The sequence below is a fragment of the Euprymna scolopes genome, chromosome 35, assembly GCF_053919585.1.
Source record: "Euprymna scolopes isolate OS-2025 chromosome 35, ASM5391958v1, whole genome shotgun sequence".
Taxonomy (NCBI): domain Eukaryota; kingdom Metazoa; phylum Mollusca; class Cephalopoda; order Sepiida; family Sepiolidae; genus Euprymna; species Euprymna scolopes.
The window spans coordinates 46,373,162-46,390,627 of record NC_136516.1 but is presented as its reverse complement, the minus strand read 5'-3'; the positions used below and the strand labels follow the sequence as shown (position 1 = coordinate 46,390,627).

Sequence of the window (17,466 nt, the reverse complement as noted above, 5' to 3'; positions counted from 1 at the left end):
AATTTGATATACAGGGTATTGAGATTTGGGAACATCTTCCTAATCCGTTTTCGGACAGAAATTTGGCTGGTAAGGGGTCAAATTTCAACGATTTGACCTTTGAGAACTCTACCAAACTCCTACGCCAGTTTTGTGTATAAACAATTAAAATTTTCGATGTAGTTTTCTTGGACATGGATCTAACTTAATAACTTGATTTGAGCCCAAAACACTAAATTTTAAGGGGTCATAATAGGGGCCAAATTTAAAAAAAAATGACCTCTGCGTCTCTACTAAATTACTCAGACAATTTATGGTCTAAACATTTTAAATTTTACATAAAGAGTATTCAGAGATAGGGCCAACTTTTTAATCGGTTTGGGTCGAAAAATTGAGCTACAAATATATAAATGTATGTATGTTTGAATGTCTGCCTTAAACTTTCGACAGAGGCGACGGATTTTCACAAGATCAGTATCGTTTTGAAGCTCGACCCTTCAGACGACAAGTACCGAAAAATTGGCTAAAAACATTAATTTTTTCACCCTCAACTAGGCACTTTTCTACAGGGAGATGTCGCTTTTTTCGCCGATATTTTCGAAAGTCATCCCCTCTTTTCGATTGTCTAGGCTTAATTTAAACCTACGTCACTTCCGGTTTGGCGGTGGTCGTAATAGCAAAGACGTCAGGTTTTTTTCGCCGTTCTTTTCCTCCTTCATGGTACAGGTTCGAGCCTGCTTTCCTACTACCACTTTTAAAAAAAATTTTTGCTCAACATGCAACAAACACCCGGGCAATGCCGGGCACCCATGCTAGTATTATAAACAGAACGGTTTATTTAAATAAAAAACAATGGTGAATCTGCTTCTTAAACTTTAAATCGGTTAAATTTAATCACGTTATTATTGAAAATGTAATCATGTGAAAAGCTGAAATAATAATGCTATTATTCCGAACGACATTCTTTACATGGGGAGGGTGTTTAGTAATTAATCTGTGCTTCAGCCTTACAATGTAAGAAAAAAAAATATCGTAAAACATGAATTTAACCTGGAAAAATATTTTCAAAATTATACGGTACCAAAAAATGCATAAGCACCAAGTTATGCTGGCATATGGCCGCATAAGGTATTGCATTCTGCCATCATATGCACCCGAGATCTGGGTTAGGGTTATCTGCTTTAAAATTTGGTGCTTATGCATTTTTGGTACACGCTATTTGCAATTAGTGTTTTCAGGTTAAATTCAACTTTCACGCTATTTTTTTGTATTCAATCGTAAAGTGGAAGAATATTTTCAAAAGACCCTCCCTTCCTTGATCACTCACTAGTGATAACGCACATGTGCACAAGTACATGTTTGTGTGAAAAGACTATACGCTTCCCGTATGTTTCCTTCATTAAATCTTGTTTTTTCTAATAAAATGTTACAATTTTAAACAATTTCATTGGCAACGATTTATAATTGCCATAAAATGTAGACGTAAAACTGTCATGCTCAGTAATGTCGACTAACTCATCGATATGATTTACAACATGTAAACATGATAATACTTAACAATAAGTAGCTGATCAGAAACTTAAAAAGGACATTTTCACGTTTTGTAAAACACATCTTGCACTTCAGGAAAACAGAGTGTTGCAGAAAAAAGTTTGCATCTGTATCTATATTTTTGGTGTCGCTGTCTGTCTGCTCAGAGTTTCAATTTCAAGTACAAATTTTCTCGAGCAAAATTTACAAAATACCGATGGTGTTATCAATTTTATATTACGATACAAAAAAAAAACATTGGTCTTTATTTTGATTACAACTTGAAAATTATAAAAATTAAAATAATTGCCCAAAATTGTACTTTTTATTGTCCAACACTTTTAATTATAAATTATAAAATGAACCACATTTTCTCACATTGTAAAACTTCATCTGGCATTATTTCTTTTGGTAAATATGAAGAATCTTTCCACCCTCGAAAAATCCTTTAAAATTACCACTTTTAGAGGTTTTCGGGGGTGCTGAAAACGAAAATATCGTATGAAAATCCGGCATACGAGTAGTTTCCAAGATATGAATAAATGTTATTTTCTATAATAATTTAACGCCACTTCATAGCCACATTTTTTACGGGGTGTTGGGGCGGGCGGTCAACGTGCAATAAATACAATTTGATGTAAAATGAGCACCCACTTTTTTCAGGGGGTTGGCGCAAGTTAAATCAATTATTAATTCCTGTTAGCCCCCTCCTCAAAAAGAAAGTTGGGTGCTCAGTTTACGGTAAATTATTATATACAAGTGACCCCTTATTTTTTTATAAAACTAACAGTATTTAATATTTGTGAAAATACTTGTTTTCTGGAATTTTAAACGTTATTTTCGTTTTTAGCACCCCCGAAAACCTTTTTTGAAAGTAACATGTCTTCATACATATGAAACTACTTGTTTGCCGGAATTTTAAATGTGATTTTTGTTTTCAGCACCCCGGAAAGCATATATAAGTCGTAATTTTAAAGGATTGGTCGAAGGTGGAAAGAATCCTCATATTTACCCCCTTTTATTTATTTGCTAAATAACGTGATTAAGTGAAATTAAAATTTAATGACATCCTCACATGTGTAATAATAGCGTGATGTAATTTTATCCATTTATAGTTTGTTTAGATAAACAAACATGGAAACATAAAATCGAATCGGAAACTCGAAAACGAAATGAAACGAAATATTATCCCATGCGTTACTAGAAATACTATTGAGGTATCTTTATTAATAAAATAAAAGGTTGATTTAAATTAATTGTAATCCACATTTTAAAATGTAAAAAAAATAGTGTGATTTAATTTTAGCCATTTATAGTTTGTGAAACAGTTATAACAAACGTGAAAACTTATAAAATCGAATTGGCAACGCGAAAACCAAATGGGAAAAAATGTTTTTCTAAAGCATCCCTAATAACCGAATTACTGTCTCGTTATCTTTATTACTAAAATAAAATATAATATTTGGAATAACTGTAAACGGCAATGAAAATATAAAACTCTAATTTACGTTTGAACAATAACACGACAATACGCAATAAAACAAGTAATATATTTCGTAGTGATGAGGGTGGTGTTAATTATAATGTAGCGCGAATCATTTTTTTTTTTTTCGAGATTACGAAGTTTGTACTCGGGGTATTTAATATGTAATGATTCTACTCAGGGGAGCCATGTTTGTGTTAATCTCTGTAGCGTTCTTTTTTTAATAATAATTCGGTCAATCTGGAATGCCCGAATATGTAGACGTCAATCAATGAGATTTTGAGGAATAGTAGGAGGGAGAAATCATTATTCAAGTAGTGGTAAAGTGTTAAGAGTATGCGATGTGTAAGAAACTACTAGTCAGTAAATGACGGCTAAGATCCAGGAAAGTAGGAAAAAGTATAAATGCACGCAGTGTAGAATGGGGTCATAAGAGGACTTATCGAAGAGGAGGAAAAATTTGAGCTACTACCTCTGAAGGTTAAGACGAAGATGAATATGGCTGGTTGGTTAGTTGGTTGATTGTATTTGTTTTACAGCATATCAACCCTTTTCAGATTATTTAATGCCAAATCCAAAGATTTTGAAGAAAATCTTTTTAATAGAATATATTTGTTGTTTTCAAGTCGGTTTCTATTTAACCCATAGTTGGGACCCTAACAGGTACTACCACTCCGGGTCAGAGTGGACCGGGGAGCAATGGCAATTAAAGAGTGGTTCCATGCTCCCCAAAGCCCGCAAGCTGGGGCCTCACCACTGGATATAGTTTAAGGTCATATCCAGGACCATGAATATGGCGCTCCTAGGAATAAATGTAATGTTTTAATATTACGAAATAATGTGTATGTAATGGCGTTCTATAGTCAAATAAGGTAATGGCTAATAGCGTAAATATAATATTTTTTATGTACAATCTGTTGTTGTAAACCTATGTTATTTTGGTCCAGAGGGAAAAACTGCGCTTCTTTTATTATATACAAGATAAGAAATCTGCATTAATTAAAATATAATAGTTATTTGATTTTTACAACTGTGCAATGCCGGGCGGCCTGCGAGTATGTTTAAAAGTGTAGATATAAAATGATTTGTAATAAAATTTTGTTTTTTGCAATTTTTCATTTACAAAACTTTGTCCATGTTTTCAGTTAGCACTTGCTAACTGGTGACCCTTCTATTCTTTCAATATTTCATTTATTTCCACTCTTATTATGCATACACGTCTCTATATATATATCCTTCATTTTATTCCTTTGCTATAACATAACATTGTTTATAAAACAATTGGTATTAACTGGTGGTGTAATTTTTGGCTATACACAATGACACTATCGTCGTTTAAAATGGCATCTAATAAAGCGAGGGACCATGCCACGCAGTAAAGTCATATTGGGAGTCTCTTTTCTTTCCTTTCATTCAATTTCTATGTGTATTTTAAATCATGTTCTGTGGAAGACAATGCCACGGGACTGCTTCCCAGCTGATTACAACATAGTAATTTTTAAGTCAAATTCATGTTCAGCCATTCTCTTAAACATCAAATTCTGCCCGGTCACTATCATCGTTACCAATCATCATCGTGTTGTCTCACTTTCAACCTGACACTCATTTAAGCCTCGATTGGCTTTGGTGCCTTGATAAGTGGTAACTCTTTAGTAAAAAAAAAAAAAAGGTTAAGCTTGTCATATATGTACATTTTTTCTTCTATTATCTCGTTTCCGTTTGACTTTTCTTTCAGTCATCGACATTTTTTTATCTCAACACCAAAGTCCGGGCCATTGTTGAGATAGCTTCTTACCTGTTGACTGAGGTATGTCTCCGATCCTGTGTAGTTCTAGGAGGTTCACCCTCCCAGGCCTTTTCTCTTTGAGAAGAGGTTAGTTTATTGCTAATTGTATGAGGCGCTCTGATTGGAGAATGTCCAACAAGGCTACCCAAGTGTTTTGTTTTTTGTTTTTGTTTTTTTGGGGCAGGCCTGAGTATTGTTCTCCTAAGGCGCTGGCGCTTCAATCCCACTTCCTGACCCTTATCTCACATTCTCCCATAAATATCTTCTGAGATGAAAAGTTTAATGATTGTGAATTCATTCTGTCTTTGTTTTTATTCTTAAATTCAGATTCACCCTCTTTAATTTCGTTTAACTTAAGTTCATGTCTTTTTTTTTTTTTAGTTTTTCTTGATTTTCTTTTACACTATGTATCTTTAAACGTTCACGTTGTGTTTGAAATAATTCATAATATTTCGCTGAAAAAGCCTCATCATCAAAAAGAGGTTTATATTAATTCTTACTGCAATTCTCAACTTCGTGCATAGGTGAACTGAGAATGTCTTACTTAAACAACATTAAAAATAAAAGAAAGACTTAAAAAATATTGAAAAAGTGTGTCTCTCTCTTACATTCGCCTACGTATTGCAGCAGTAGTTAAAAAAAAAAACACCAGGCATAACTGTGCCACTGACATTCATCTTTATTATTCTATACCAGATATTGAATACAGGATATGTTGATTTATGTGAATAAAAATCTTCCTTATATAATATTTGTTGTTTTTTTATTATTTTATTTTATTGAAAAAAAGCTACTGCCAGGTCCATAGCCTCTTGAATTTAAAGCCATATTTAATTTCAGTAGAGTTTACAATGAGTAGCTATTCTGTACAAACCTTAGAGATGAAGAGTTTTCGATGGACAGCTGTTCTGTATAAGTTTAGGACTTTAAAATTTTGCAGGCAAAGAGCAAAAGATCTTTCTCGTATGGAGACAAAATATTATGCGCAGGAATGCTACAAGATCCAATATTTTTATGGAGCAATTCTAGTTTCTGATTGGTGGCTAGCAGAACGTGGTTCCATTTGATTGGTCAATTCCTATCGCCAGTATCCATACTCCATTATAAATAAAAAAAATATTGCAGCAGTAGAAAATACTAATTTTAATTATAGGTGTGCCGCGAAAATTTAAATAAATTCAATAGTGTGCCGCTATGTAAAAATGTTGGGAACCACTGCTTTAAATGTTTCCACTCTGTTTGAAATAAACAATAATGTTTTTGCTGCAACAGCCTGGTAACCAAAAAGAGCTTTATATTCTCAATGAACTCATATAAAACACTAGCCTGGGTGCCCGGCGTTGCCCGGGTGTTTGGAGGTGTGTGTTGAGCAAATAAAAAAAAAAGTAGTAGTAGACAGGCAGGCTCGAACCCATACAGTAAAAGAGGAAAGAACGTGAATAAAAAAATATGTGACATCTTTGCCATTGCGTCCATCGCAAAACCGGAAGTGGTGAATGTTTAAATTAAGGCTAGTCAATCGAAAAGGGGGATGACTTTCGAAAATATCGACGAAAAAGGCGACCCCGCCCTGTAGAAAAGTGTCCAGTTAAGGGTTAAGGAATTAATATTTTTGGTCAATTTTTCGATATTTGTTGTCCGAAGGGTCGAGCTTCAAAATGATACCAATCTCGTGAAAATCCGACCTATCTGTCGAAAGTTTTAGGCAGATATACATACATACATACATACATACGTTTAAACAGACAGGTGATATTTATATTATAGATTATTATTAATGGGCGATCTTCATTCTTGTGTCTCGTCTGGATAGCTTCCATGGAGAAACTAATCTTAAGGCCTTTTTTCTCTCGCTCCAAATTGTGACGGCATTTGACTTTGTTTTGTCTACAGTGTTTGACCTGTATACCCTACCTTGTCACCCATCTTTCATTCAACCCCGGGAATGAGCCCGTTTTACAGATCTGGGTTATTCTGAAATGCACTAAGAGTGAGCCTTGTCAGAATTCACACTAGCTACTATAATCATTACTGACGTAGGGCTGGCCCCTAATGGTAAAGAATACTCATCTTCTTTTGTCTTTGGTTAACGCAGGAATTTTTTTTTTTTTTTCAATGAAGACTGACCATTTTGCAGGAGCTGGGTTCCCCCCTCTAAAAATTCGAACTTGTGTTTAACACTGTCGTCGTGAAGATGCATGTAAATAGGTACTCTTTCCTGTAACACTGAATGTGTTACAGGAAGGAGTACCAGGAGCTTCATGCCATATTTACTTCAAATCTTTATCCTGTAGCTTGGGAGCTTATAAGTGACCAACAGATGCACATTGACAGCAAATACTCAGTTCTATTACGAGTTATTATCATTCTCTTTTTCAGACGCATAAAACACCAATATTTTTTGCTTGCTATCATGGACACCTTGGAATCTGCAAGTACTTGTTCGAGAAAGGGGCTGCTCTAAATATCATAGACATAAGCAAAGTGTAAGTAATACCTTTATCACTTTTATGATCATGCAGTTCTGTATCTGAAGTGTCCGAAATGGGTATGTGGTGATTGAATTGCAGAGTGCTTCCTACCAATGCTAAAATGCAAATAGTTATAATTGCTTACACTTTTCTTTCTCCGTTTCATTAGAATTTATTTTTCTCCTCACTTCCTAAAGCCAACAACTTTTTATATGAAGGTGTTTAATCAAATAATCTTAAGCCAATGGAAATATTTCCAAACCTCGAAAACGAACACCGATTCACGAAAGTAATAAGTCAATGACAAATTGGAAATTCCTGGTTAAGGAAATCAGTTTCAGAGAGACGTCACCAGCCAGCCCAACAAAAAGGAATTAGGGAACGTATTCTCGACAAAACATCCAGTGCTATATATATATATATATATATATATATATATATATATATATATATATATATATATAATTATTTTTTTTTTTTCTTTTTCTCCACGTTAAAAAACGACCCTGGTGTCTAACTCTGTCCCGTGGGGAGGCATAGTAAATAGGTATAATATTACTATAATAATTATTAAATACCTAAAGACACTAGTGTTTCATGCTTTCGAGAATCGTTAACCGTAAGAAATGCCGTTGAATTTAAACATTTATTTTTTAAATGCTTTTTAACGACTGTCAGAATGATCTAATCATTATATGATGATCTGTGCATAAGAGCTAAATTGACCGACTTTAATTCAACTGCAAGTGCTCAACGATAAGAAACGAGTTGCTAAAGACGCTGACATAATTATTTACTCTAATAATTATTAAATACCTACAGACACTAGTGTTTCATCTTTTCGGGAATCATCAGCACAGGTTGTCACGATTAACACCAGTCAATAGATCCAAACCCGGTGACAAAAGCCATACCTGGCTTCATTAGCAAGAACTCAATCTCTTCGTTAACCGTGAGAAATTCTATTGAAATTAAACATTTATTATTAAATGCATTTTAACGTCTGTCAGATTGATCTAATCATTATATAATGATCTGCGCATCCTTTCATATATATATATGTGTGTGTGTGTGTGTGTGTGTGTGTGTGTGTGTGTGTGTGTGTGTGTGTGTGTGTGTGAAAGGAAGTTAAAATTTTACAATTTATAACATTTATTGTGCGAACAAGGGATATAAAATAAAAAACATTTTTGTTTCCTTATTCCACAGAATTTTAAGAATGACGCTTCTCTTCAGAGGAAAAGTAGCTAGCAAAATACTTTATATATAGTCTAATTATAATTTTGCTGATTAGCACATAATTTGAAAGCTTCAAAGTATAAGAGAAGTAATGTCCTAAAAATTATATAGATATATATGTAGATCAATAAAGTCCACACATGAAGATGTATTTGGGTAGTACCTATTTACTATGCCTCCCCACGGGACAGAGTTAGACACCAGGGTCGTTTTTTAACGTGGAGAAAAGGTACAAAAATAAAAAAAATTGTCTCAGTCGTGAAGGACTGAGCCTCCACCGAAAGAGAACAAGAAATGGAAGAGCATCTGAAGAACAGATACTACACTTTGAGATATTAATCCTTTATTCATGTTAAAAATACATTGAAAATCAACAATGAACAAAAAACTTAGGCACATGGCCAACTCAAAAGGGGAGGGGGATTGTGGGTGTCGTTGGTCCTCCTTGTCACTCCAGAACTAAACAAAATCAAAAGTTTCTCCCAGCTAGTATCTTTCACCATAATACCACATTCACCCTTTCATACTGGGGGACACTTTGATCTTGACCAAAAAGATGTATTGTGGTAGTAACCAGATTAAAACAGTGAAGTTGGTTTAAACTTTAGTAAACTCCGTAATATATAAAATAGAGAGAAAAAAATAAAAAAAATAACAGCATTTCGAAGTTGTTAATGTCTCAAAAAAAAAAAAAAAAAAAAAAAAAACGCCAACAACCAATCTTAAATTTTTAAGCGATAAAGAAGACCGAAGGATCAATTGAAAATATGTGCGTTTGGAAGAAACATTTTCGTTTTCTTTTTCAAAAGACTTTTTGTATTCCTACACGTCAACACATAGGAAATAAATCCAGAAAAGATATAAACATTTATATATTTTTCGTATTGATATTTTAGCTATACATATTTATATACATCAAAAGGAATACACGCGGATACAACATGCAATTCGGAAATCATATGAAAGTGTATTTTCTGACCGGGCAATGAAAGACAGCCTGCTAGTTATATAGAAAGAGGTACTAGAAAAGAATGATAACTACGTTGTGTTTGCTTTTTAATGGTTTTTCAAATATAAAGTAAAAAGTAAACGGACACGACTTTCATTATAACCTTAAGATTATGTCATTATCATATTTCGTAATTGTTTTAATAAAAACCAAGACATCAAAGAATGGATTGATAGCAACAAATGGTTTCCATAGTGTTTCATTGTTAAAGTGTTTTTTATTCAACAAGTTTGACGAAACGGTTTTCTTTTGAAAATTTTCAAACGACATATTGTTTGAATTTGTCCGAATAGTCTTGAAACAATTGTAACTAACGTTGTAATACAGTATTTTTTGCTATCAATCCATTCTTTGATGTCTTGGTTTTTGTTAAAACAATTATTAAATATGATAATTTTGTAGCTTACAGTTTAAGTCATCTCTTTTTGGCTTAAAACTTATTGGTATATGAACGATTACTGAATTTTCAATTATATAAACCCAGTAAAATTCGGAATACTATAAACAAGACTATATATATATATATATATATATATATATATATATATATATATATATATATATATTAACGATTCAATCCTCGCTATTTTCTTTGTTTTTTTTTTCTTTGCTCAAAAAAAATGTGTTGTTTGATCTTGGTATAGGTCTCTGTTTTCAATTACATCCTGGTTCAGACAAATAGAAACATTTAGAAAAGGAGGGGGGACGTTTGATGTACGAAGGACACTCCTTTCCCTTTCCACCTTTTTCTATCTCTCTCCATTCTCTTTCACAAATTTTCTTCTGGGTGAGCGATTGCCAAAAAAAAAAAAAAAAAAAAAAAAAAAAAAGGCTACCTTCCACTAAACGATGCATATCGACCCATAACACAATTACCCAAGAAAATTCGTACATACATTACGCTGTCGAATGACTGTTGGTGGCCAATACTTATTTTGACATATTATGTAGTTAAAAAAAAAAAGAAAAAGAAAAGAAAAAGTCTTTCTCATTCATGAGCGCAATTCTTGCGCACAAAAGGCGATGCTCTCTGCTGTCTGGAGCTCGTAAATTATTTTCCAAACGGACACGTTTTAATTAGTTCGGCTGATTAAGTGCGAAGAAAAGAACAATCTATTAAGCATTTTCAGCAAAAGTCAATTTGATGCGCTCTCCACTGATTTTATTGGACGCGAGAAACGAGAATCGCTATCCGTCGTTGCCAAAATGGAGAGATGGTGCTATCCATCTCTCTCTCTCTCTCTCTCTCTCTCTCTCTCTCTCTCTCTCTCTCTCATGGCGTCGGAAACTGGGATTAAAGAGTCAGCGCCCCCTCCTCTCGAGGAGAAGGGACATTTTAACCTGATTAAAAATGCTTGGACAGCCCCGTCGGCATTTCCCAGTAAGGAGTACTCAGGCGATCAGCAGTAAACTGACCTCTTCTCAAAGAGAAAAGTCAAAGCCTGGAAGGGTAGACACTCTAGAACTGCCCAGGACTAGCATCATCCTGCAATCAACAAGGAAAAGATCATTGCAGAAATAACTCTGTCGATTTTAATACTGAGGGAACAAGTTTCTAGGTGTGGAGAGATAACATCAGATTAATGCACAAAATAATGGGCTTTCGTTAAGAGTCGCACTTTCTTGTTTAAAAGGCCATTCGGTGGAAGTGACGTCAGACAAATTTTAAGGCACGGATGCATAACACTGTATATAATGTAACCTTTTTATTTGAAAAGCAAATATAAAAATAGAAGTTTTATTCAAACAGTCTTTATTTGAACTTTTATAACAAAATTATAATCTTTATAATAAAAATATGTTTATGTACTGTTTTTTTAAATCAAACAAAATCTCGTTGAAAAAAAAACAGTTCATAAATATTTTTAAACAATATCTCGTTGAAAAAAAAAACGGTCAATAAATATTTCTTAGACAAAATCATGTTGTAAAAAAACAGTTCCTATATATTTTTAGACAAAATCTCGTAAAAAAAAGTTCCTAAATATTTTAAACAAAATTTCGTTGGAAAAAAAAAAGAACAGTTCATAAATATTTGTTACACAAAATCTCTAAAAACAAAAAAAATTAGTTCAAAAATATTTTTTAAATAAAATCTCTAAAAAAAACAGTTCATAAATATTTTTTAAACAATATCTCGTTGAAAAAAACAAAACAAAAGCAGTTCATATTTTTTAAAACAAAATCTCGTCGAAAAACAAAAAACAAAAAACAGATCATTAATATTTTTTAAACAAGATCTCGCTGAAAAAAAAACAGTTCATTAATATTTTTTAAACAAAATCTCGTTGAAAAAAAAACAGTTCATTAATATTTTTTAAACAAAATCTCGTTGAAAAAAAAAACAGTTCATTAATATTTTTAAACAAAATCTCGTTGGAAAAAAAACAAAACAGATCATTAATATTTTTTAAACAAAATCTCGTTGAAAAAATAAACAGTTCATAAAATTGCGACTCTTAACGAAAGCGAAATAATGTGTTTCACAGGAATAAATAAGCGTATTGAACGTAGTGCAGAGCAACCGGAAGACGCTGATATTTAAGGGAGAGCAATACACATTTCCCTCTCCAGTTTTATTTTTGTTCTTGTCCACAACAAACAAGACATATTGCTATTTAGAATCATAATGGTCTACTATTTGGGAGCATGTCTGCTGGGGACTATGTGAAGAGATGAGTGAGATGTTTGTTCACATTACATTTAAACTTCTGCATGTTAGTATTGTCAGGGAAGCAAAAAACAGGGAAGGAATTCCAAAGTCTAGCAGTCTGAGGGAAGAAACTATTAGAATAGGGGGCTTTCCGGCATTTAGAGACCTCAACGGTGAAGTGGGATTTTGCTGCTAGACGGGTTTGTTGGGTACATGTACGTTGAGGGGTACAAGTGCAATGAATTTGTCAGAGCACATTCCATTAGACTACTTGTAAAACAGGCACAGAGATGCAACATTGCAGCGATGGGGCAGAGGTTTGAGCTTGGTCGATAGTGTGGGACTTAGTAGATTTGACACTCTTTTTTGGAGTCTGTCTAAAAGTTAGTGGTAGATGCACCAGCCCAGATGTGGCAACAATACTCCATGCATGGGTGAATGGTGGCTTTGTAGAGATACAAGACACCCTCAGGTGCTAGTAGTTTTCTAGCATAGTAGAGGGAGACCACCTTTGTGCAGCAGCCTTGGCAATATCCTTAATCTATTTGTTTCAATTCATGTTTCCTCTGAATGTTAAGCTGGGGAGTTTGAAGGACGGGCTCTTAGATAAGATGTCATTTGCCGTGGCAACAGATGGTTGAGAAGGTTTTTGTAGTTGTTAAACTAAAAAGGTTTAGTCTTAGCAGTATTAACTGTTACCATCCATTTACGGCTCCATTCCCGTACAGTTTTTTTTGCCATTGCATTGCAATGTGTGTGCATTCGTTTTTTCCTCATGTCTATGACAGAACCTGGTATCATCAGTAGTGATATGACAACAGCATATTCTTTTCATTGTTTTGACTCTCGAGACAGTTAGACACCATTAATACACCGAGAACCACATCACTCTATATAAAACCATATAAAATATCAACGAGTACACACTCGAGAGTCAAAACAATGAAAAGAATATGCTGTTGTCAAAACAATGAAAAGAATATGCTGTTGTCAAAACAATGAAAAGAACATGCTGTTGTCAAAACAATGAAAAGAATATGCTGTTGTCAAAACAATGAAAAGAATATGCTGTTGTCAAATAAATGAAAAGAATATGCTGTTGTCAAAACAATGAAAAGAATATGCTGTTGTCAAAACAATGAAAAGAATATGCTGTTGTCAAAACAATGAAAAGAATATGCTGTTGTCCTAGCCCTAATCATCAGCAAATATGTTTGGCATATGTTTCGTTATATTTGGTGTTTATCCACTTTCACTCCAATATTGCGCCAGAAGTTGAAAACTTAGCCAATAGTGCAGGACCCATTAAATTGCCGACTGTTTTTGGACTCTGTAAAAGGGAGTGACTAGTGGTAGATACATGAGCACAGATATTCCATGCATGCACCAATGGTGGCTTTGTAGAGATACAGGATACTCTCAGAAGTCCTGGGTATGACCTTAAACTATATGATGAGGCCCCAGCTTGCAGGCTTTGGGGAGTGTGGATTCACCCTTTAATTGCCATTGCTCCCAGGTCCACTCTGACCCAGAGTGGTTAAATAGAAACCCACTTGAAAAAATAAAAATATATTCTATTAAAAAAATTTTCTTCAAAATAACTGGATTCGGCATTAAGTAAAAAGGTTTTTAATGCTATAAAACAAAAACAACAAAACCAACCAGATGTGAGCAATTTCCTAGCACGATAGAGGGAATTCACCTTTTTTTGCAGCAGTCTTGGCAATGTCCGCAATGTATTTGTTCCAATTCATGTTGTCTGAGAATATTAAGCTGAGGAGTTTGAAGGATGGGCTCTCAGGTAGGCTGTTATTAGTCATGGCTATCGGTGCTTTTGATCATCAACAACGTTGAGTGTTTTCCAAGTAGGTGTCCAGAATCATTTTTTGAATCTGTAGTATGACTCAAGTGAAGACTGATCCTTACGTCTTAGTGAATTGTCAATTTGATGTTCTCTGGATTGATTTTATTAGATTTTAAAAGACGATCTATCTATCTATCTATCTATCTATCTATCTATCTATCTATTACATAAAAGGAACTTTATGTGTGTGTGTGTATGGGGGGGGGGTGAAGTCATTTCCTATGGACTCGAAAACAGCTCGGCTAATTTTTTATGAAATTTCACACAAATGTACTTTATTTATCTGGCAGTGTTCTTAGATAGGTTTTGTACCAGATTGCGTTTGATAAGTTTTAATAATCGATATTCAAAAAAAAAAAATCTGATGAAAAAAGAAGCAGGTGATTTTGACCAAAGTTAACACCTTACACAGCCTAACATCACAAGTGCATTTGAAAAGTTTTATTACTACACAATCCAAAAGGCTTGACATATAGAATTAACAGTAGGTTCTTTGATATGACAGGGGCGCGTTCGAAATGGATGTTTCTGTATAAAGCACTATTGAGCCATGATACTTAACTTTGACATTTAAAACTTGAATTCAAGCCATTATCACCGCACAAGCAGTAAGGCCATGCATATGAAATCAACTGTATGCTCTTTGATATGACGGGAGCGCGTTTGAAATTAATGTTTCTGTTTAGAGCACAATCGAAGCATGATATTTGACTTTTGCATTTTAAACTTTAATTCAAGTCATTATATAAAAAATATTTTTATAAAATAAGCAGTAGGTTCTCTACAGTGCAGTAAAGACTACAATGCATTGTGGACTGTCACTGTGGGGAAGCATGTGAAGTTTTCTGTGAGTGTACCGTGGTGGGTCCCCAACTTAAGCAGGCATCAATTTGATTGAAAAATGGGTGATTTCACCGATTTTGATGACAATAAAAATATGGAAGTGTGAAACATTCGTTGATCCTCATTAAATCCCAGGCAACATCAGGTCTCCTTGCTAGTGTATACTATAAGAGAGATTTATCCATCTAAACTGTCTACTAATCACAACAAGTTAATACAAAACGAAAATAGGAAAGAAAATTTTAGAATCTCGAATCAGTTTTCTGCATAAATCTATAATTTATAAACCTCACTATGTTTATCTGTCCCCATTTTTTTCAAAGTGCATCTCCTCCGAGATACAAAGTGTGAGAGCGGTGCGAGGCAGGTCAAATGATTGCAGTTTTTTGTGGATCATTCTTTTATGAGGTTTCAGCCGGTAAAAATAGCTTCTAAAAGGTCAAAATAGAAAAAAAAAACTTGTCACTTGGCAGGCGTAAGTCAACTTAAAGTGATTTTGTATGCATGCGCAAATATACGTTTATACGTTAAACTCGATTCATTTTTAACTATTTCCTCTCTGTCTGACGATAGCTCAAATGGTAACAACTTAGACTGGAGTACTAAATGTTTTGGTTTTGATTCTTGCTGATGGCACCCAAGTCATATATTTTTTTAACTTTTGAAATAACTACTGTATATTGGGTAGAATATAATAATAGAGAATTCACTCTATGATAATAAATATAAATGTGACATGATTAGTGTGATTAGTATGTGATGGTGTTAGGTGCAATGAGGTTCAAAAGGTTACCAGTGACATAGATCAGACTTGTTGACTCTAGGTCGGTGAGCGATTGCACGAGAGATTGACAAGCGCCGCAGGTAAGTGAGTTTATTTTGAGTACAAGCCGGTTAACGGGGGTTACAGCCTCATACACACGCTTGAAAATAGATAGGGGACGCACGTGCGTTTGTGAGACAGTCTACAGTTTAAAAGTCCACAGTTTGAGTTCGACAATCTACAGTAGAGTCTACAATCTAAACCTAGAAAAGGAAGACTTCTCATGAGAGAGATGAGGATTGATGGCAGATAAACCAACAGCAAAATTCCCAGCCTCCTTCTAAGTATGATGCAGAAACAGGGATGCGACATTTGACTGTGAAACTGAATAAAGTTCCAATTGTCGAGAAAAAAATGAAACTTCCGTCTGCTGTTACGCATGAGAGAGATTTTGTTCTAGATGAGCCGACGCGGCCAAGAGATGGGGAGACGAGATAAAAGGTACATTCTGCTTCATTTTTATAAATCCCTCAAAAGGACTGGTGCCGTAAAAATGAACATTTACATGCAATATAAACAGTCACCCCCTTCTCGCCTATGCCGCAAATCTGCATGAATTAAAATATCATATTTAAGTGTATTTTATGACTGGGCCACACCGGGAGCCCTGCTAGTTTTACATAAAACGATCCTCTGCTTCCATGCTGTTAAAACATTCTAGGGTGGTTAAGTAAATTTTTTACTTTTAACTATAAGAATGACAAGATTGTAACCCCCCCCCTCCAATACTTCTTGATATTCTATAACACCCAAAACACACATAGACATTCCAGGCACTAGGGAGCGTGGTAGAGTATTATATTTTTTGAAAGCATTTAGTATCTCAAGTAGTTTGGCCATGTGCAAAGTTCCACATCCAACATCACTTCCATAATATACCTGGGTGCTCTAGGGAGTGTGGTAGACCAAGGAAGACCTTGCTTGACCATGTGAGAAGTAGTTTAGCTGCATGCAGCATGACTGATATCAACACTTTGGATTAGATCATATGCAAAACAGGTGAGTGATGTTACCTGAGGTTACTCATTTGAGAGCCTGGAACACTACTACTTTTATGGAAGATGCTCGATTGAATTTCAATTTATAGTCGTCCATCATAGGACGTTCACAACAAATATGCATCTGGCTACAACAACCGTTAACAAGTTCCCTCATTCCTTATCTTTGCCTAAAACTAAGCAAAAATTCCATAGGCAGAGTTTTTTTCCTAGAACTGTTCGTCTGTGGAACACAATACAGTGGGTCTGCTTCTCAGCTAACTACAACATAGTTGTTTTATTTTTATTTTTTTACAAAAGACTCACCACTTATCAAGGCCCGGAGGCCACTCGAGGATAGGGGTTAATGAGTGTATAGTAGTCAAAGGGATAATATCGTAATAATCATCAGTAGTGGAAATTTGGTAAATTGGATTACTTAAGGGGATGGTTCATCAAAAATTTGTTTATGTTGGACTTGATATTGTAACCAGTTTGAATGCAGAAAAAAAGAAACAGAGTTCCACAGGCGTGCAGTTCTAAGAAAGAAACTTTGTTCATGGAATCTACGTTTAGGTTTAGGCACAAATAAAGAGTGGGGGAAATTATTGATAGTGGTTTCAGCTAGACGAGTGTTTTTCATGAATGTCAGGACATATAGGGGCTGGGCCATAAGTCGCGCACCAAAGGATTTGAAATAATTCTGATAGTAATAAACGTTATTTATTAAAACCAAACTTAACCAATAAACCGAAAAACACATTGTACACGCTCGTTCGTCAATTGTTAAAGGCATGCCTGAAATTAAA

The 17,466-nt window shown here is 34.5% G+C and overlaps 1 protein-coding gene across 1 annotated transcript in view; it reads left to right on the top strand.

Moving 5' to 3' along the window:
* LOC145259858 (uncharacterized) overlaps positions 1–17,466 on the top strand; it is a 1,597,463-nt gene that overhangs the window by 1,080,650 nt on the left and 499,347 nt on the right. The window contains exon 7 of the mRNA XM_080117703.1: positions 7,158–7,264. Within this exon, the coding sequence (XP_079973829.1) occupies positions 7,158–7,264 (107 nt within the window). The remainder of the gene's footprint in view (positions 1–7,157; positions 7,265–17,466) is intronic.